Source organism: Pelophylax lessonae (assembly GCF_965119305.1).
Source record: "Pelophylax lessonae genome assembly, chromosome: 6".
Classification (NCBI taxonomy): domain Eukaryota; kingdom Metazoa; phylum Chordata; class Amphibia; order Anura; family Ranidae; genus Pelophylax; species Pelophylax lessonae.
The window spans coordinates 327,747,788-327,770,307 of record NC_138773.1 but is presented as its reverse complement, the minus strand read 5'-3'; the positions used below and the strand labels follow the sequence as shown (position 1 = coordinate 327,770,307).

General features: G+C 48.0%; 1 protein-coding gene across 1 annotated transcript in view; it reads left to right on the top strand.

Moving 5' to 3' along the window:
* The window catches only part of ITGB5 (integrin subunit beta 5), a 105,110-nt gene that overhangs the window by 26,424 nt on the left and 56,166 nt on the right, over positions 1-22,520 (top strand). The window contains exons 5-7 of the mRNA XM_082260898.1: positions 1,525-1,693; positions 20,119-20,280; positions 21,780-21,875. Coding sequence (XP_082117024.1) covers positions 1,525-1,693; positions 20,119-20,280; positions 21,780-21,875 — 427 coding nt within the window. The remainder of the gene's footprint in view (positions 1-1,524; positions 1,694-20,118; positions 20,281-21,779; positions 21,876-22,520) is intronic.

Below are 22,520 nucleotides of genomic sequence, written 5' to 3'. Positions count from 1 at the left end.
CTCCTTCTCTCTCCTCCTTCTCTCTCCTCCATTCTTTAGTATCTCCTTCTAGTCCCCTCAGTAGAATGAATGTTATTGTTGGACTCGGAGTCCCCAGCAGACAGAATGGTGTCTTCCCCTCTCTCTGTTCCTCTTCTTGTCTAAGTAGTTATTGTTCTTCAGGTAACAGTATGAAGAGTGTGAGTGTAAGGAGAGGAGGGGGAGGGGACATTGGATTGTTGGTTCGGAGTCCCGGGAACTATGAGTGATCATTGTTACATAGTTGCTTTTTGTTGAACAACGTATCATAGAAGCCATAGGAGGGGGAGGAGCTGCAGCTCAGCGATCTTCCCGGTAAAGGGGCGCTCTGACTTTTTCTATTTTTTCTCATTAAATTGGAACTCTATTTTTATTGATAAGAAATATTCTCAGTAAGATCACTTACCTCCAATGAAGGGTCGGCTGGTGGCTGTAGAAATCTCTCATTCATCCCGGAGCTCTCCTCTTCTGGTGCTGAGATTGACCGTTCCGACTCCTACAGTGCAGGGATTGTCATTTTTTCCCCCTCCTCCATTCACTAAAAAACACTTTTATTCTGGTTACTCAATACAAGGCATTCTGTGAATGGACAAGAGGAAATCCTGGTAACTACCCCCCATCTCCCCTTGTCCATTCACAGAATGCCTTGTATTTTGTGACCAGAGTAAAAGTGTTTTGTGAATGGATGAGAGGAGTGGAAAGGAAGAGTCAGTATGAAGGAATGGGCATTCCTAGGTGGGCTGTATTTGCATGCAGACCTCACACACGTGATGCTGAGCCTCCATTGTTAAAAGAACTGAAATCCAATGAATGAAAAGGGCGGGGCTAGGGACAGTCAGGCTGGGGGAGAAAAGTGCTAGATGATGCTGGACGTCCTCCAGCCAGGAAATGGGGTGGGACTCTATCTGACTTGCTGCAGTTTCTAATGCACATTGTGAGAAGCTCAGTGTGCAGTGAAATCAGCGGAAGCCGTTTCAGACCAGTAGAGGAGCCGGTACACCTGTGCCAGGGGAGAGGGGGGGGGGGGGAGGATGTAAGGTGTCTGTCATGACTCTGTATACATTATGTGGAGGGAGGATGTAAGGTGTCTGTCATGACTCTGTATACATTATGTGGAGGGAGGGAGGATGTAAGGTGTCTGTCATGACTCTGTATACATTATGTGGAGGGAGGGAGGATGTAAGGTGTCTGTCATGACTCTGTATACATTATGTGGAGGGGGGAGGGAGGATGTAGGGTGTCAGTAATGACTCTGTATATATTATGTATAGGGGGAGGGAGGATGTAAGGTGTCAGTCATGACTCTCTATACATTATGTGGAGGGGGAGAGGGAGGATGTAAGGTGTCAGACATGACTCTGTATATGTGGAGGGGGGAGGATGTAAGGTGTCAGTCATGACTCTGTATATGTGGAGGGAGGAGGATGTAAGGTGTCAGTCATGACTCTGTATATGTGGAGTGATTGCTGTCAGAGGCTGACTGGCTTGTCGTCTTTTTTCTGGCAGATTCAAGCCGTTCCCGAATTGTATTCCGTCCTTCGGCTTCCGGCACGTTCTCTCCCTCACCGATAAAGTCAGCAAGTTTAACGCCAAAGTGCAGAACCAGTTGGTGTCCCGAAACCGCGACGCCCCAGAGGGAGCCTTTGATGCCATCATGCAGGCCTCAGTGTGCCAAGTGAGTACCATGGGGCAATGGTGGGTAAAAAATTCTGGAGGGGGGTTCATGGTATCACTCTCGGGGGGGTTGGTGGGGATGAGGGGGGGGGGGGTTTCATGTTATCACTCTCGGCGGGGGGGGGCAGAAGAGGTTTTTTGGTGGGGGTTCATGTTATCGCTCTCGGAGTGGAGGGGAGGTTTTCATGTAATCACTCTCAGGGGGGTCGGAGGGGGGGTTTCATGTTATCATTCTCAGGGGGGGGGTCGGAGGGGGGGTTTCATGTTATCACTCTCAGGGGGGGGTCGGAGGGGGGGTTTCATGTTATCACTCTCAGGGGGGAGTGGTTTCATGTTATCACTCTCGGGGAGGGGGGGGGGGCAGAAGAGGTTTTTTGGTGGGGCTTCATGTTATCACTCTCGGAGTGGAGGGGAGGTTTTCATGTTATCACACTCGGGGGTCGGAGGGGGGGTTTCATGTTATCACTCTCGGAGGGGGGGTTTCATGTTATCACTCTCAGGGGGGGGGGGCGGAAGAGGATTTTGGTGGGGGTTCATGTTATCGCTCCCGGAGTGGAGGGGAGGATATCATGTTATCACTCTCAGGGGGGTCGGAGGGGAGGTTTTCATGTTATCATTCTCGGGGGAGGGTTTTTTTGGTGGGGTTCATGTTATCGCTCTTGGAATAGGGGGGGGGTGTTTTCATGTTATCACCCTTCGGGGGGGGGGGTGGGTTTGGTGTCGGAAGGGATGTTTGGGGGGGGGGGTTTCACGATGTTGCTCACGGGGGGAGGTTATGTTATCACTGGGGGAGGGGTTCATGTTAGCGCTCTCGGAGTGGAGGGGAGGTTATGTTATTACTCTCCGGGGGCAGGGGGGGGGGGAGTCAGAGGGGGTGTTGGTGGGTTTGGGTGGGGGTTCATGTTATCGCTCTTGGAGTGGGGGGGGGAGGTTTTCACTTAGGGGTGTACTCACTTTTGTTGCCAGCGGTTTAGACATTAATGGCTGTGTGTTGAGTTATTTTGAGAGGACAGTAAATTTACACTGTTATACAAGCTGTACACTCACTACTTTACATTGTAGCAAAGTGTCATTTCTTCAGTGTTGTCACATGAAAAGATGGAATAAAATATTTACAAAAATGGGAGGGGTGTACTTACTTTTGGGAGATACTGTATATGCATAAGCTTCAGAGCTGCTCCAAGACACCCCAATATTTCTGCAGTCCTAACTCTGTAAACTTAGGAAAGCCTCCATAGTACAAGCACATGCATTCTATTGGATAGATAGAGGGTAGGTGGGCCTTGGATGGAGCCCCGCCCCTCCCTGTAGGTACACGGGTGCACTGGACACCCAGCACAATGGCAGCAAATATTCCCCGATATTACATCAGTAACAAACCTTAATGTGTAATTGGGTCGGTATTGTGACACTATGGCCATCATCCATAATGTATATATAGGGGAAAAATAGAACACTTGGATATCGGACTTTACAGGCCAGACAAAGGAGTTTGATAATGTAATAAAAATATACATTTTATTCAATAGAAGACGTTTAAAAGCCCATATAACAAGAATGAAATGAAATTAAAAAAAAAAAAAACAGATAGTGCTGTCAGATTATACAACTGAAAAACTTGTGTGCTGATAGAGCAAATCCTCGTGTGCCGACGCGTTTCGGCAAAATTGCTTCGTCAGGGCCTATAAAGGATATGAGGCACTCCTCCTAAGAAGAAACCACATCATTTACAATGCAATCCATATATTCACATATACTCAATATTATTCATTTGTCATGTGAGACCCACCTCAAAACAAGGCAGAACCAGCATCTCGCTCCCTGGGCGGGTGCTGGAGCATCAAAAGTGACCAATCAGGGGACCGTATAACCCTTACAGGATCGCTAAGTGTCCATAAAGGAAGAGTAAATGTGATACATATCATACACATGTTATATCCTGCAGAGGGTGTTTCTAACTAATTAGCTGCACCAGGTGGGGAGGTCCACGATAACTGGGCATGCGCGGCTAACCAACCAACGCACAATCGTCCCATGAGTGCCACATATCCTTTATAGGCCCTGACGAAGCCATTTTGGTGAAACGCGTCGACGCTTGGGGATTTGCTCTATCAGCGCTCAATTTTTCGATTTTATAATCTGAAAGCACTATCTGGTTTTATTTATTGGTTTCATTATTGTTAGATGGCTTTTAAACTTTTTTATATTGAATACAATTTTTATTTTTTAGTACAATAACAAACTCCTTTATCTGGCCTGTAAAGTCGGATATCCAGGTGTTCTCTGATCTCAGAGCGGGGATCGCTACACTGTAACATCTTTCATTTGAATTGCCGGGGGCTCAGTTTCACACGTAGTCCCGCCTCCTGGCTCGGCTCCTATGATAGACGTCACACGTACCGGCGGTGTTCTGTCTATGAAAGGATCCGAACCAGGAGGCGGGACTACGTGTGAAGCTGAGCCCCCGGCAATTCAAATAAAAGATGTTACAGTGCAGCGATCCCCGCTCTGATTATTCGGCCGTCTTTCCTCTTCTCGCCCGCAATCATTTTCCACTCGCAAAATGCGAGCAGGCGCGTGGAAAATTTGAGGGCTGCCATGAGGCTTTGTAAAACTCTGACATTCACAGACATGACTAGGGCATGATGGGAATTGTAGTTCCTGAACATCTGGAGGGTCATAGTTTGGAGACCCCTGAGTTAGAGGGATGGGACAAACCATTATCACTCAAAGGGGTGCTCACAATGATCAGCTTCTATTTATTCATGTAAAATGGTTTGTCCCATCCCTGTAACTCGGGGGTCTTCAAAACTATGGCCGTCCCAGTTGTTCAGGAACTACAATTCCCATCATGCCCTATTCATGTCTGAACGTCAGAGTATTACAATGCCTCATGGGAGGTGTAGTTCTGCAACAGCTGGAGGGCCGTAGCTTGAAGACCCCTGAGTTAGAGGGATGGGACAAACCATTATCACTCACAGGGGTGCTCACAATGATCAGCTTCTATTTATTCATGTAAAACATTTATCCCAAAAGGACACTGTAACCGATTTTAACCACTTACCGCATACTGACGTACCGGTACGTCGGGTAACTTTGCAGGGTTATACCGGGATGATGCCTCTAGCTAGAGACCTCAGCCCGGTACCGTGGTTTGAAGCCGACGGTCAGCTTTCCGTCGGCAACGACCGATGCGGCTCGGGAGCCGCTCGATCGTTACCTGGGTGAGCGGGATGGGACGTTCCCCCCCCCCCCCCTCCCGCCGCCTTCCGTGGGACGGGAGCCCCGAGCACCCAGCCGGCACGTCCGCCGGCTGGATGGAATCCCGATGAATGCCGGAAACGGCATCGATCGGGGCTCCGATGACGTAACCCGGAGGCGGCGTCCATGACGCCACTTCCGGGTTACTGTGCTGCAAAAGGCGGCAGATTAGAAAAACGTCCGTATGCAAAAATGCTGTTTTCGGCGTTTTGCATACAGGGAAGTATAGTGGAGGGGTTTGGGGTCTTTTAGACCCTCGCTCCCTCCATAAAGAGTACCTGTCACTGCATATTGCTGGGATGTTTACATTGCTTGTGACAGCAATAAAAGTGATCAGATTTTTTTTTTTTTAAAACTGTAATAAAGTTAAAAAGAAAAAATAAATCGGAAAAAAAAAAAATTTAGCCGCCCCCGTCACCGTTAGCTCGCGCACAAAAAAAAACGTATACGGAAGTCTAGCCGCGAATGAAATCGCTGTTCAAACCACACATGTGAGGGATCGCCAGAGCGTGAGCAATAATTAAAAAAAAAAAAAATAGCTACACTCTAACTCTAAACTGGTAACCGTTAAATAAATTTAAAGCGTCACAGATTGAGATCTCTATTGGCCGTAGTTTGTCGCCATCCCACGGGGGGGGCGCAATTTTAAACCTTAACATGTTGGGTATCTATTTACTCGGCGTAACATCATCTTTCACAATATACAAAAAAAAATGGGCTAACTTTACTGTTTAGTATTTTTTAAATGCAGTGAAATGTGATTTTTCAAATTTTTTCCAAAAAAATCGCGTTTTAAAGACCGCTGCGCAAATACCGCGTGATAAAAAATATTGCAGTGACCGACATTTTATTCTCCAGAGTCTTTGCTAAAAAAATATATATAATGTTTGGGGGTTCTAAGTCGTTTTCTTGGAAAAAATACTGATTTTAACGCGTGAACAAAAAGTGTCCGAAATAGGGCCGGGGCTTAAGTGGTTAAAGTATGAGTTGAAGTTTGGCTTCAATTTGTTAGCGTATCTAAATCTGCTAGTCCATCCAACACTCCCCTCCCCCCAGGCTGACAAGCCTGCTGTGCAAAGGTGCCTCCTGTGCTCCTTCATCCAGAGTGTGTGTGTGTGTGTGGGGGGGGGGTGCTAATTCATGAGGTGAGTTACTGCCCAGATCAGCAGGTGAGAACAGAGGAGATCAAAGCCTAAAAGAAGAAAACTAATGAAGGCAACATAAAAAGAAACTTCATTTTTTCAGCAATCACAGGAGATGTCATTGTATGGGGAGCCCTAAATAATGACTTTAGTTGGTGTCTCCCATTACCCACAATGCACGCTGTGTGAGAGGGGACTCTGCTTCCTCCTCCGGTGACCACAGCTCTGAGTCCCACGGAAACCTCTGCTGCAGAACCTTCTGATGTCAGTGTTGTGCAATCCGAGGAAAGCTGATGCTGCAGTTCCACTTCCTTAACCTCAGATACCCCAACCCCCCCCCCCCCTACCCCACCCCCACCCCCTTAGGAGAGCAGTAAAACAAACAGGCATTGCCAATTTCTTTGCAACCTTAAAGTGTTTATAAAGCTTTGTTGTTGTTTATTTTAATAAAAAACAAATGTTCTACTTATCTGCTCTGTGTAATGGTTTTGCACAGAGCAGCCCGGATCCTCCGCTTCCGCGCATAAATGCTTTCCATGGGGGCACCCATGTGTGCTCGCTCCTGAGTCCCACTGCTGCATCCATTAACACAGACAGCGCGACTGGCCCCCCCCCCCCATGTCACTGGATTTGATTGACCGCAGCAGGAGCCAATGGCTCCCGCTGCAATCAATCTGTCCAATGAGGAGAGCGACAGCGGCTGGAGGCTCTGCTCTCGTGCACATCACTGGATGGGGAGGGGGTCTGGTAGGAAAAGGGGGGGAGGGGGGTCTGGGGGGGGGGGGTGTGGAGCTGTAGCACAGAAGGTTTATCACCTTCTTGCATACAATGCAAACATTAAGGCTTCACAACCACTTTAAGAGTCTTCACACCCAAAAGTGATTTCTTTTTAGCTAAAGATGGAGCCCAAATCTTCCTCTGACCCTTTCTATGTCCCCATCCCCCACCCTGTGATCTTCTGCCTGGAATTCCCAGCTCTGAAAATGAGGGAATTCCGGAATTCTCAGCTTATTCCAACTCTGTTCTTGTCTTCCTTTAAAGCTTTAAGTGAATCTCCCCACCTTGGAGTGTTTCAGACCCTCCTGTTATAGTGGGAACCCCTCATAATGGGCACAGCAGGTGTACAGACCCGGGAACTCAGCACAGGGATGGTGGGAACTCCTCATAATGGGCACAGCGGGTGTACAGACCTGGGAACTCAGCACAGGGATGGTGGGAACCCCTCATAATGGGCACAGCGGGAGTACAGACCCAGGAACTCAGCACAGGGATGGTGGGAAACTGCCATTCCACTCCCTGACAGCGAGGTGTGAGGTTGCTGGTTCCTTAGCTCGTGTGCTTCCAGAAGCCAGGGGCTAGAGTTGCTTCTCTGCCCCAGGAAGGATGCTGGATCCTGGGGAGGACCCTGGCGGGGGCCCCCTGGATAGGCCTGAGACTATGGAAGACATGGAGCTCGGCCCAAGGAGGGGTGAATCCCTGCCTACCTTTAGACGGAGGACTGTTGAAAAGCTGAGGCGGATTGAGAAAGAGGAGGAGAAATTGGCAACTTTGAAAGTAGAATTTAAAAAGAAAAAGTTGTATTGTGCCAAACTGTACAGTAAGAAGAGACCGGCTCTGAGGCCTGAATTGAAGGACTTGGAGCAAGCTTTGAGGAAGCAGAAAGAGTTGGTGAGCTCTCTGAAGGAAAGCTGTGAAGCACTTCAGGAGAAATACAGGAATGAGGAACGTTTCAGCCGTATGAGGAGAGGAGCCGTTTCCAGCATGGAGTGTGACCCAGCCAGTGAAGAGATGCAGGTACCGACAGAGTCAGCAGAGAGTGAGAAAGTGGGCCCGGAGGATGAGCCCAGCTCTTCGACACCTCACACATCTGCTGAGCCCCCAATGGCGGAGGCCTCTGTCTCCCTCCCTCTGCAGCAGCAATGTGGAACATCTGAGCAGGAGGTTGAGGGGGGTAATGGGATGCTGGAGTTCGTCGCTGAGCTGGAATCCCCTCTGGATGAAGGAAAGTTCCATTTTTCTGCAGATTCCCCAGATGAGGAGATGGATACGGTTCCTCGCCCTGTGAAAGAGAGACCTGTGGAGAAAGGAAAATTTACCATTAAGCCTGCAACAACCAGGAGGGAGTTTGATCCCACCATCAGCCATGACACTGCAGAGGTAACACAGCAAGCAGGTACAGTGTGTGTGCAAGGTGGTGATGTGAACTTTAATGACAATGTGCTTGCTGAGGGTTGTAGTGCTATGGGCTGTCAGCCCACACCCATAGACAATGTGCAGCATGCAGTGCAACCTGATGCACCTGCTGAAAAAATTCCACTTTTAAATGCAAGTGGTGAGAAAATTGGAAAAAACTGTGTGTTTCTGGTTGAAGAGTCTGCAGAGAGGAGCACCACGGACATTGCAGAGGCTTTGCCTGGACCAAATACAGTGGCTGTTCCTGAGCATGGTGGAGGAGATGCTGGGAGCAGTAGTACTATAACTTTTTTGGAGTCTGCAGTAGACAAGGCTGTGATTGAACCCAGGAGAGCAGCTGAGTGCTCAGAGAAGGGGGAGGGGGTGGGTCTTGTCTCTGCTGCTCCAAAGACTGCAAGGGTTGATTCAGGCTCCTTGTCATCAGGTGTGGTTGTGTCTAAAGACAATGCTGTAATTGCTGGTGTTTCTGGGAGGAAAACCTATGCTGGTGCTGCTGAAGGGTTTGGGAGGGGGGTGCAAGCAGGGAAGGAGCATGGAAATGTTTTATCTTCCTCATTATTTAAAAGGAGGAATGTGGTTCAGCTCAGATGGGAAGGCGAAGGTATTCCGCCATATAGGAGAGCTGTGGTTGATAAGATTCTGCAGATGGGCTTTAAACCTGCAGATATCTTTGCCCTGATCAGTCCGACCGGCTCCTACGAGTACGATTTGTCCTTTGTCCGTCCGGAGTCTTTGGACATATTTTGGGAGAAATATGAACATGTGTGTAGGAGCCTGCCGGACTGGAAAGGGCTCATCCCCAAAGTTGTGTCACGTCAGCCACTTATTAAAATGGTGACGATTCTTGTGCGCAATGAGTCCATACCACAAGGGGATTTATCTGTATGGCTGAGGAGATATGGAGACATCCTGAGCCCCTTACACAAAATTATGGATGATCGAGGAATATGGACGGGGGGATGGTCTGTGCAGCTAAAACTAAGAGTCATTGATAATGTCATCCAGCATCTGCCATCCTCAGCTTTCCTGGGGAGGGACAGACTGACCATATTCTATCCAGGCCAGCCAAAGCTGTGCAATAAGTGTGGGGATAAAGGGCACTTTGCATCCTCCTGTCCAGTAATGAAATGCTCTCTGTGTCAGGATTTAGGGCATTTGGCAAAAGATTGCAATATTATAAGGTGCAACTTGTGCAATGCAGTTGGGCATCCTTATAGCCAGTGTCCTGAGGCAGTACACAACCAGCCTGAGCTCATGAGAGAGTTCTTCCGTCTGGACATGGAGGATGCTCAGAGCTCAGCAGCTAGGGTGCCTGCGATTCCCTCCGAGACTGTACCAATACCCAGTGTGTCAGTGTCTTCCCAGTCTGTGGTGCCCCAGTCTGTGCCAATGCCCAGTGTGTCAGTGTCTTCCCAGTCTGTGGTGCCCCAGTCTGTGCCAATGCCCAGTGTGTCAGTGTCTTCCCAGTCTGTGGTGCCCCAGTCTGTGCCGATCCCCAGTGTGTCAGTGTCTTCCCAGTCTGTATGTAAGGTATCGGTTGCTAAGAATGTGTCCAATCCTTCTGTGTCTATGTCTTCCAAAATTGCAGAGGCGGCAAGAGGTGCTGAGGCAGGGGCATCAAGTACAGTGCCAGTCCCCTCCCCTAGACATTGCAGGGCTTCTATTAGGGACCATGGGGTGCAGAGGAGTGGGGAGAATGGTGAAGAGGCTGGCCTGGTGGTAGATAAGGTAAGGGAGAGTGGGGGTGAAGGGGAGGGTGAGAGTGGGGAAACTGTTATTTCCAATTTGCCCAAGGGGGATGTGGAATGGTTGGAGGAGAAAAGAAAGAAGGGCAAAAGAAGGAAAAAAAAGTGTTCAGCTACCCACAGTCCTGAGGTTTTGCCTTTGACAAATAAGTTTGGGGTCCTGTCAGATGATGACGATGAATGGGACTTGTTGAGTACAGAATCTTCCATGGATGATGAGTCGCAGGGTGCAGTGAAGCGCACTGGTTCTCCAGGGGGAGAGAGTAGTCAGGCTAAGAAACGGCTGCCTCAATTATCCGTTAAAAGTGGCAACCAATAATGTTATCAGCTGAAAATCAGTCCTAAAATATAATTTTTGATTAAAGGCTCCATGCATGGTGAAGTTTCTTAGTCCGGCTCTCTCGTAGGGTTTATGCTGTGTGCAATTTGGTTTATTTATTATGTTCTTGTTTTGTATAGTTATATTCAATTATTTTGTAAATATGTTATTTATTATGGTTTTATTGTATATAAGTTGATTGTTTGTAAGAATTTCCAATAAACAAAATTAACCCCTCATAATGGGCACAGCAGGTGTACAGACCCGGGAACTCAGCACAGGGATGGGGGGAACCCCTCATATTGGACACAGTGGGTGTACAGACCCGGGAACTTGGCACAGGGATGGTGGGAACCCCTCATAATGGGCACAGCGGGGGTACAGACCCGGGAACTCAGCACAGGGATGGTGGGAACCCCTCATAATGGGCACAGCAGGTGTACAGACCCGGGAACTCAGCACAGGGATGGGGGGAACCCCTCATATTGGACACAGTGGGTGTACAGACCCGGGAACTTGGCACAGGGATGGTGGGAACCCCTCATAATGGGCACAGCGGGTGTACAGACCCGGGAACTCAGCACAGGGATGGTGGGAACCCCTCATAATGGGCACAGCGGGGGTACAGACCCAGGAACTCAGCACAGGGATGGAGGGAACCCCTCATAATGGGCACAGCAGGTGTACAGACCCAGGAACTCAGCACAGGGATGGTGGGAACCCCTCATAATGGGCATTCTGAAGAATAGAGGTTTGGTCAGCTGAGATTTGAGTTTGGGGTTTGTTGAGTCTTTTGGTGAATTGTGGAGGAGATTTGTAATGTGTGGAATGTATTATTCTGTAGGGTGAGTTCTGCTCCGGGTATCTCTCTATCAGGACATGTCTCGGCCGGGCACGGCGTTGGCATGAAGGAATCTGGATTCGGAGTGTCGGGTTGGAGCCGCGCTGGGCATGTTGGTGCAGAAATATCGGCCCGGCAGAGCGAACCCAGAAAGTTGTGTTTGTGGAATGAATCAGAGATTTCCGATTGGCTCGGAGTGTTCATTATACTTCAGCCTGCCCTGGCTTGTCACATGCGGGGGAGGGAGGGCGCCTCCGAAATTTCTCTCCTCTGTTCTCCGTGTGAATTCTGATGGCAGATTCTACTTGGTGCTATTTGTACCCATTTATGTGACTGGACTTTGGAAATATTTTATTTTTTCAAAAACATATATTATATATCTATAATATAATAAACTGTTTTATTATATATCTGTGTGTATATATATATATATATATAATGTATATACAGGCATACCCCACTTTTAAGTACACAATGGGACCAGAGCATGTATGTAAAATGAAAATGTACTTAAAGTGAAGCAATACCTTTTTTCATTTCTCAATGCATGTAAATACACTAGCTCCATAGGAAATCTTGGTCAGCTTGACATGGCATTGCTCCCAAACCATAAGTGACAAGGACACCAAGCTTGGGGAGCATGTTAAGGGGATACAGGACTCTGATATAGTAGATTACCTAGGTAAGCTGGCCGGCCACAAACAGGATATGTTGTAGTCCTGGGTCCCCTCTCGGTGCTCCCGAAGTTTGGTATCCCTGTCATTTATGGTTTGGGAGCAGTGCCATGTCAAGCTGACCAAGATTTCCTATAGACGCCAATGTTAAAAACCAGGAATAGTGTCATGCCAAGCTGAACAAGCTGTGTCCTTACTCCCGAGTGTACTTAAAGCGGGGTATGCCTGTGTGTATATATATATATATATATATATATATATATATAATATAATTTTTCTTTTTTTTGTGAATATTAGAAGTGTACCCCCACAGTTGTACCTCTATAATAAATACTATATATTCTCATTACTTAAAATGTAACTTTACTAATGTTAGCACTTAGCAGTATAAGGATTAAAAATGGTCCATGTTGATTGAGAAAGTAAATAACTTCCTGGTTTCCATGCCTAGGCAAATGATGTCATACATCCCAGGAGTCTTTAGGAGTGGAAGTAGGGTTCTCAGCTCAACCTATGCCTGAGCTAAGGGCAGATGGATTCCAGGAAGTACATGAATCATCAACCCTAAAGCCCCATACACACACGCAGATCGTCGTCATACAAATGTTCGTCTTTTCTCCCCGGGATGTCGGTGTCTGTTGAAAAGTGCAAAGACAGCACAAGGACAGCACAAGAATTTTGTCCGCAGACTTCAGCTGACTGCAGAAGTGATGTCATGTAATGGTTAACTTTCCCTGTGTTTTTTATTTTCTGAGCATGCCCAGTCTTGCAAATCTGCGGTCTGTCGGCTGATTTCTGTACTGACAGGCGAACAATTGTCCGTTCTGGTGTCCGCAGACAAAAATTTTCATGTTTGCAAGAAAGACTCTTGTCCGCAGATTGTGTGCAGACATCTGTTGGAGGCACCATACTAACACGCATACAATCGGCAGATCTTTCGTCCGCCGACGTTTGTATGACGACGATCTGCGTGTGTGTACGGGGCTTTACTTAAAGCGGAGTTCCACCCTGGAATTTTATTTTTTTTTTTAAATACCCCCGGGACAGTCAGGGCTAGTGCATTCCACAATGGCTAGCCTCTGATCTGTCCCGGGTTGCACTTACCTGTTAGGACAAATACTTACCTTGAAAACGTCTTGTCCAGCGCTGCCATCTCAGGTGTGGGCAGCTTGAAGCCAGCGAGATCCTCTTCCGCGTCCTCTTCCGCCTTCTTCGGTCCCACGATGCCCTGCACCAGCCCCGCCGTCACTTCCGGGTCGCGCGCGTCATCCATCTACAGCTTCTGGGCATGCCCAGAAGCTGTTTAGAAGGGGATGACGCGCGCGACCCGGAACTGACATCAGGGCCGGTGCAGGCGCAATGATTCCTGGGAGTGATGACGTTCAGCTCCCAGGAATCATTGCAGAGCCAGGAAGTGACGACGGGCCGCGGCCGAGGAAGGAGGAAGAAGGAAGTAAGGTAAGTATATTTTCTTCACTACGAGGTAAGTAAAAAAAAAAAAATATGCGATTATCCATTTCTTTTTCAGGTGACCCGGAGCGAGAAGATGGAGGTAAGTATCATTTTAGGGTGGAACTCCACTTTAAGATGGCCACGACCAGCAATGCTGGGGGGGGGGTTTCAAAATTATTTCTCAGCAAAATAAAGTATGGGGACACGGATGGATGGGGGAGATTGCTTTGAATAATACAAATTAATTAAATAGCATTTTTGGTTTGTGGTGATTAGAAGCAGTGCAGTTTCACTTTACGATAACAAGGTATTACATAGTCTTGTTTTTCCTTAAAAAAAAAAAAAAAAAAAAGATTTCTATTCATGATATTGTCTTCCATTAAATGTTTTTGTTTCACAATCCTTAAAAAAAATTAAAAGAACTCTTCTTTCTTTCTTTTTCTTTTTTTTTTTTTTTTTTTTTTTTTTGAGCAGTGTCAGCATAAAAATAGTGTTACTGCAGATAAAAATTGTACATTTTATTCTGTAATTTGACTTGTTTACAATGAAACTAACATTAGGATTCTGGTACAAAGCATTGCAAAGTTATTTATAAATAAAAAAAAAAGTTTAATTTAATTTTGCACTTATTTTTAAATGGGGAAAAATGTGTAAATTTATGTTTAAACGTGCAAAAATATTAACAAACAAAAAAAAAAGTTCCAATATTAATGCTTAATAAAATTTGAAAAAAAAAAGAAAAAGAATAGGTAAATGGAGAAGGAGAATGAGGAGTTAATTAGGGCTGATTAGAGTAAACTAAAGGTTAATAAGGGGTTAAACCCAAGAAACATTTTATTAAAAAAAAAAGAACTTGTTTTTCTCGTCAGGTTGCTTTAACTGACATCATTTGCAGGTCTCAGTTCATTCCTTTGGTCTGCAGAGGAATGAGCAGAAAAGTACAAAAGAAACAAAATGTTACATTGTATCTTTCTATATCCACTTCACCTCTGGAAGGTTTTAGGCCCCGTTTCCACTAGTGCGACTTGACATGTCAAGGACCGTTCTAACTGCTGCGACTGGATAAAAGGTTTTTGCACTACTTTTGGGCGACTTCAGTGCGACTTGTCCCTCCATAGAAGGAAGTCGCACTGAAGTCCCCAGAAGTAGCCGCAAACAAGTCGCACTACAAAGTCGCGCTTGAAATCGCCCAACTTTGTAGGCGCAATAGTGGAAATGTAGCCTTACCCTATTCATGACCAGGTCAATATTTACTACTCAGCACTGTGCTACTTTAACTGGTAATTGTGTGGTCATGCAACACTGCACTCAAACACATTTTATACAATTTTTTTTTTTTCACACTGATAGAGCTTTCTATTGGTGATCACTTCTGTTTTTTTTTTTTGTGATATAAACACAGACTGAAAATTAGAAAAAAAAAAAACAATAACTTTACATTCGGCTATAAAACCTGTCCCAATAAAAAAAAAAATCATATATTTAGGCCAAAATGTATTCTGCTACATGTCTTTGATAAAAAACAAATCCTAGAAGTGTAAATTGATTGTTTTGCGTGAAAGTTTTAGCGTCTACAAACTATTTGTGTGTGTATAATTGTAAATGTATTTATTTCTTTTTTAAACTAATAATGGTGATCACCAATAAGAAGATTGTGATAGTGCAAAGGACAATTTGACACTAACTGACGCTGGTGAGGAACTGACTAACTGCCACTGACCTCACCAGTGACAGTAATACAGTGATCAGTGATAATACTGTACACTGTCACTGTACTAATGGCACTGGCTGGGAAGGGGGTTAAGATGTAGGGTGATGAGGGGGTTAAATGTGGACCTAACTATGTTTAATGTGCTAATTAGGAAGTGATTTTATGGAGTGGTTATGGTTTGCTGAATCCTGCCATGAGGTCTCATGTTATAGGGTGACAATGCTCTGTTCCTGTCTGCCAGTCAGTGGGGTCACTAGGGTTGGTGTCTTCTGGTGCGGTAAAATATGCTGTCCCCCCCCCCCCTTCCCCCAGTAGGGCACTAAGCAGGCTAGCGCATAGGTGAGCCTCGTCCTCAGTATCGTCCCCAGTGACCCAATTCCTGTCCAATACTTGTCCTTAGCCCCCCCCCCCCCAATAAATAGCCTCCATGAACCAATTACTGTTCTCAGGCCCCCCAATATTATCCTCAGTCCCCCCTCATGAATGCCCTCAGGCCCCTATAACTGTCCTTACCTCCCCCCCAAATAGTGTCCTCATTCGTCTCCCCCTCCACCAAATAATGTCCTCAGCAACCCCATTAATGTCCTCAGTCCCCTCAATTTTTGTCCTTTAGGCCCCTCATTAATGTCCTCAGTCCCCCCCCCCCCAATAATGTCCTCAATTCCCCCCAATAATGTCCTCAGCAACCCCATTACTGTCCTCAGTCCCCCCCTATTAATGTCCTCAGGCCCCTATTACTGTCCTTAGGACCCTCCAAATCATGTGTACTCAGTTCCCCCCAATAATGTCCTCAGTCCCCCCCCCAAAATGTCCTTAGTTCCCCCCAATAATGTCCTCAGCAACCCCATTACTGTCCTCAGTTCCCCCCATCCCCAATAATGTCCTCAGCAACCCCATTACTGTCCTCCGTCCCCCCCCTATTAATGTCCTCAGGCCCCTATTACTGTCCTTGGGGCCCCCCCCAATCATGTAATCAGTTCCCCCCCAATAATGTCCTCAGCAACCTCCATTACTGTCCTCAGTGATCACATCCTGCCTTCTCCCCCCCCCCCTTCCAAACAGCACCCTATTACTGTCCTCAGGTACCCACCCCCAGCCCCCCCCCCCCATTACTGTCCTTCAGCCTCCCAACCCAAAAGAGCCTATTACGTTCCTCATCTCCCCCCCCCCCCCCCACAACAGCTCCTCATTGCTGTCCTCTGCCCCCCCCCCAGGTGCCCCATTACTGTCCTCAGCTCCCCCCCACCCTTTCCCCCGTTGCTATCCTCCGCCCCTCATAGCTCCTCCTCCTGTCTTATGTTACCTAGACAGTCCGGAGGGCTGGAGATACAGCGGGTCTGGACAGAGGGCGGGAGCTGCAATCTGATAATTGGTTGCTAGGACTGCCCTGCCTCCTAACAACCAATCACTAGCTGTTAACTCGGGTAGCCCCGCCCTCTATCCTGAGCTGTCCTGCTGGATACAATGACCGCGGCGATGCAGCTTGGGTGTCATGCGGGTTTTCGCTCCGCAGCCCCATAGTGACCCCACTGCTGCCAGTTGTGCTCCTTCATTGTCTCCTGTCATGCGGACATCCGATGGAGACTACACAGCACACATTGCACAGACATGGTCCACTGTTGTCACCATCAGGAAGTTCACCCTGAGAAATGCCTGCAGCCATCACTGGGGTGTATGGAGACAGAAGAAAAGTCCCCTCCCCCCCCCCCCATATGATGGGCCGCCTACCACAACTGATGCCCCCCTCTCCTCTTACCAGGGCCATTTTTATTATTGATTGGTCCCTGGGCAAACATTTTCTTGGGCCCTCCCGAATCCACTTATCAACTCTTCGCGGGCAGTGCAGGCTCAAGGGGAAGCCGCCTTGGGCCCCACAATAATGATTGGGCCCAGGGCAGCTGCCCCTTTTGCCATGTGGTAAAGACGGCCCTGCCTCTTACTATAATAGGACATGCAATCAGAACCCGACAAATATATTTATTTATTTACAATATTGCTAATCCAACTTCCTGCCATCTCTATACATAATCTCCCCCCTGAGTCCTCTGTGCAGCAGAAATCAGACTGGGAGTGGGAGGTTCTACACTGCTAGTCTTTTCAGTGTTGCCAGTCTTCTATATTTCAGGCACTGGGGGATGGGTGGAGATCTCGGGGAGGACCTTGTTCTGATGTTCAGTGACACAGGGAGCTGTGCTAGTGGATAGTGAGGGTACACCCTGATCCCCTCCCCCACTCATGCAGTGTGCCGGCTGTGTGTTTTATCATAATTATATAGAACTGCAAATTTTAGTTGTTTTGGCTGGAGTTCCCCTTTAAGCAGCTCTTCTTGTACAGATCTTTCCCTTCAGGCCGGAGTTCATTAAACTCAGAAATGTTTCAGTTGGATTTGGCAGCCGGCGGGAGCGGAGAGCAGCTGTCTGCAGCTGAGGCCATGTTTCCTATCGGAAGGTTGGCGTCCGTTCTCCGGCCAGCAGAGCGTTGTGTTGACTTTTCACAGATTGTGTGACATCGGTGGATCGCAGCCAGATCTGCCGGATCCCTTTCCTGCCACCGCTGTGCCGTCCCCCATTGCGTGCAATCCGGTGATCGGGGAGTTCAGTGGCCAGGATGGGAGTTTGTGTGACGTCTCCTCCCTGGCACATTCCTCCAAGTGCTGACTGCGCCAGATTCCTGAGTGTCCGCTTCTGGGAGTACATAGAGGTCAGAGGTCACACAGAAACCCGCCAGATTCCTGAGCGTCAGCTCTTGGGAGTACTCCACATTAATAGGTGGAGGTCAGAGGTCACACAGATACCCGCCAGATTCCTGAGCGTCAGCTCTTGGGAGTACTCCACATTAATAGGTGGAGGTCAGAGGTCACACAGATACCCGCCAGATTCCTGAGCGTCAGCTCTTGGGAGTACTCCGCATTAATATGTGGAGGTCAGAGGTCACACAGAAACCCACCAGATTCCTGAGTGTCAGCTCCTGGGAGTACATGGAGGTTAGAGGTCACACAGATACCCGAGTGTCGGCTCCTGTGAGTATAAAAAGGTCAGAGGGCACACAGATATCTGTCAGATTCCTGAGTGTCAGCTCCTGGGAGTACTCAGCATTTTCATACAGAGGTTAGAGGTCACGCGGATACCCGAGTGTCAGCTCCTGGGGGTATATGGCATTAATATGTGGGGGGTCACACAGAGGCCCGCCAGATTTCTGAGTGTCAGCTCCTATGGTTACACAGATTCACCAGATTCCCAAATGACAGCTCCTGGGAGTACATGGAGGTCTGAGGTCACACAGATACCCGCCAGATTCCTGGGAGTACATGGAGGTCAGAGGTTACACAGATACCCGCCAGATTCCTGAGCGTCAGCTCTTGTGAGTACATGGAGGTCAGAGGTCACACAGCTACCCGAATGTCAGCTCCTGGAGGTACATGGAAGTCAGAGATACCAGTCAGATTTCCGAGTGTCAGCTTCTGGAGGTTTCTCAACATTATTAAACAGAGGTCAGAGGTCACGCAAATACCTGCCATATTCCTGAGTGTCAGCTCCTGGGAGTACATGGAGGTTAGAGGTCACACAAATACCCGAGTGGCTGCTCCTGTGAGTACAAGAAGGTCAGAGGGCACACAGATATCTGTCAGATTCCTGAGTGTCAGCTCCTGGGAGTTTCTCAGCATTACCATACAGAGGTCACACAGATACCCGCCAGATTCCCAATTGGCTCTTACGGAGTGCATGGCATTATTATATGGTGGTCACATTGAGTGTTGGCTCCTGGGAGTACATGGATGTCAGAGGTCACACCGATACTCACCAGATTGCCGATTGGCTCTTACAAGTATGCAGCCTTATTATATGGAGGTCAGAGGTCACATAGACCCACCAGATTCCCGAGTGTCGGCTCCTAGGAGTACATATCATTATATGGAGGTCAGAGGTCACTGAGAGACCCACCAGATTCATGAGTGTCATCTCCTATCAATATTTGGCATTAATATTTGGAGGTCGGAGGTCACAGAGAACCGCCAGATTCCTGAGTGTCGTCTCCTGTGAGCATACATCATTATTATATAGAGGTCGCAGAAAGACCCGCCAGATTCCTGAGTGTCAGTTCCTGGGAGAAGACTGGATTCATATACGGAGGTCATAGGTCACACAAATTGCCAGATTCCCAAGTGTCAGCTCCTGGGAGTAGAGGGCATTCATTACACAGGAGGTCAGAGGTCACATAGAGACCCACCAGATACTTGTGTGTCAGCTCCTGGGAGTACTCGGCATTATCTTGCAGGATCTTATGTTGGCTTCAGATGGGACCTAAACACTAACCTTGTAGGTAGGTATAGAAGGTGACCTGGTAGGTAGGTAGAGAAGGTGACCTGGTAGGTAGGTAGAGAAGGTGACCTGGTAGGTAGGTAGAGAAGGTGACCTGGTAGGTAGGTAGAGAAGGTGACCTGGTAGGTAGGTAGAGAAGGTGAGAACGTAAGGTGGGTGGTGACTCTGCAGATCTAAGAAACAATTGCCCCAGATGCAGGAAAAGACAGAATAAGAGATCCTTACCAGCGAAGGGTGAAACCCAATACCGGAGACCATAAACTCTTGTGATGACCTCTCGGAGACACGAGAGATGGTGGAATGAGAAGCTGGTTCATCATTATGGGAGCTGCCAGGGATGACAAAGAAAAAGTTCCAGCATAGACCTGGTGACATGTCACCCAGCATTGGGCATGTGAAATCAGATCAGAAGTCTTTCTCTGGTGTCACTGAGTGGCTTCTCATCCGCCGCTCTCCATTACCTGACCAATGGAAGCAGCATTGGCCATAGCAGTGATTGGGGTACAAGTAAGGAAGTTGCACTGTTGGCCCTCCACGTGAATAGCATCCACTCTCATTCATATGACCCTGTCACTCCATATCATGTCCCAGCACTGGAGATGCCCGGTAGCTGCGGGGTCACAGGCTGTAATCCAGACCATGTGATCCCTATTTTATGTCCAGTCCGTTCCGCCCTCTATTGTTGTGTCCTTGGAGGAAAATCTCCTCCTGAACTTCTAGAAATTAGTGAGACGGAACTAATCTGAATTTCTTCTGTTTTTCCTCCTAGGAGAAAATCGGCTGGAGAACTGAAGCATCCCACCTGCTGGTCATCACCACCGACGATGTGCCGCACATTGCGCTGGATGGCAAACTGGCCGGTTTGGTGCAGCCGAATGATGGTCGCTGTCACCTGGACAACAATAATGAGTACAGCGCCGCCGACCAGCTGGTAAAAATCAGATCTGCTACATATCAGACCTATTTATATCACAGGGATGGTGGGAACCCCTCATAATGGGCACAGCGGGTGTACAGACCCAGGAACTCAGCACAGGGATGGTGGGAACCCCTCATAATGGGCACAGCAGGTGTACAGACCCAGGAACTCAGCACAGGGATGGTGGGAACCCCTCATAATGGCACAGCGGTTGTATAGACCCAGAAACTCACCACAGGGATGGTGGGAACCCCTCATAATGGGCACAGCGGGTGTACAGACCCGGGAACTCAGCACAGGGATGGTGGGAACCCCTCATCATGGGCACAGCGGGTGTAGAGACCCAGGAACTCAGCACAGGGATGGTGGGAACCCCTTATAATGGGCACAGCGGGTGTACAGACCTGGGAACTCAGCACAGGGATGGTGGGAACCCCTCATAATGGGCACAGCGGGTGTACAGACCCGGGAACTCAGCACAGGGATGGCGGGAACCCCTCTTAATGGGCAAAGTAGGTGCACTCATGTAGCCCCAGACCATGACACTTCCACCACAATGCTTGACTGTAGGCAAGACACACTGGTCTTATTTGAACCAAATAAGTTTATCTTGGTCTCATCAGACCACAGGAGATGGTTCCAGTAATCCATGTCCTTAGTCTGCTTGTCTTCAGCAAACTGTTTGAAGGCTTTCTTTGCATCATCTTTAGAAGAGGCTTCCTTCTGGGACAATAGCCATGCAGACCAGTCTGTTGCAGTGTGCGGCGTATGGTCTGAGCACTGACAGGCTGACCCCCCACCCCTTCAACCTCTGCAGCAATGCTGGCAGCACTCATACGTCTATTTCCCAAAGACAACCTCTGGATATGACGCTGAGCACATGTACTCAACTTCTTTGGTCGACCATGGCGAGGCCTGTTCTGAGTGGAACCTGTGCTTTTAAACCGCTGTATGGTCTTGGCCACCGTGCTGCAGCTCAGTTTCAGGGTCTTGGCAATCTTCTTATAGCCTAGGCCATCTTTATGAAAAAATTATTCTTTTCAGATCCTCAGAGAGTTCTTTGCCATGAGGTGCCATGTTGAACTTCCAGTGACCAGTATGAGAGAGTGAGAGCGATAACACCAAATGTAACACACCTGCTCCCCATTCAGACCTGAGACCTTGTAACACTAACGAGTCACATGACACCGGGGAGGGAAAATGGCTAATTGGGCCCAATTTGGACATTGTCACTTAGGGGTGTACTCACTTTTGTTGCCAGCGGTTTAGACATTAATGGCTGTGTGTTGAGTTATTTTGAGGGGACAGTAAATTTACACTGTTATACAAGCTGTACACTCACTACTTTACATTGTAGCAAAGTGTCATTTCTTCAGTGTTGTCACATGAAAAGATAGAATAAAATATTTACAAAAATGTGAGGGGTGTACTTACTTTTGTGAGATACTGTATATTGTTAGTGGTCTGGTGCTAGGATCTGCACTGACCTTCTCCACCTTCCATCTATCCAGGATTACCCGTCTCTGGCTCTCCTGGGGGAGAAGCTGTCAGAAAACAACATCAATCTGATATTCGCCGTCACCAGAAATCATTACCTGCTGTACAAGGTAAGCAGGGAGATCTGGGGATGTGTGGGGTTATCTGCTGATAGAGAATACAAAGGGGCCCCAGAACAATTTTATGCTATCCAGCAATAATGTTTGTAAACAATATTACTTTGTATCTCTTTATCTCCCGTCTGATGAATGTTTATAAACAATGTTACTTTGCATCTCTCCCTTAAATGACTCACTGTTTATACTGTGCCAAATGGTCCATTGTTTTGACAGCAGAAAATTTTACAGCTCCATAATTTCCAGGAAGTGTGTGCATTTGTGGGAAGGGGGTGGCAGGGCAGAAGAACATGACAATACTACACAGTATACTTTGTTGGGGTTTGTTGGGCCTGGGTAGCACGCTCAGCCTTTGGGCCTGGGTAGCGCACTCAGCCCTTGGGTCTAGGTAGGGCGCTCAGCCTTTGGGCCTGGGTAGGGCGCTCAGCCTTTGGGCCTGGGTAGGGCGCTCAGCCTTTGGGCCTGGGTAGGGCGCTCAGCCTTTGGGCCTGGGTAGGGCGCTCAGCCTTTGGGCCTGGGTAGGGCGCTCAGCCTTTGGGCCTGGGTAGGGCGCTCAGCCTTTGGGCCTGGGTAGGGCGCTCAGCCTTTGGGCCTGGGTAGCGCTCTCAGCCTTCATAACTGGTTAAGGTGGAAAAGGCT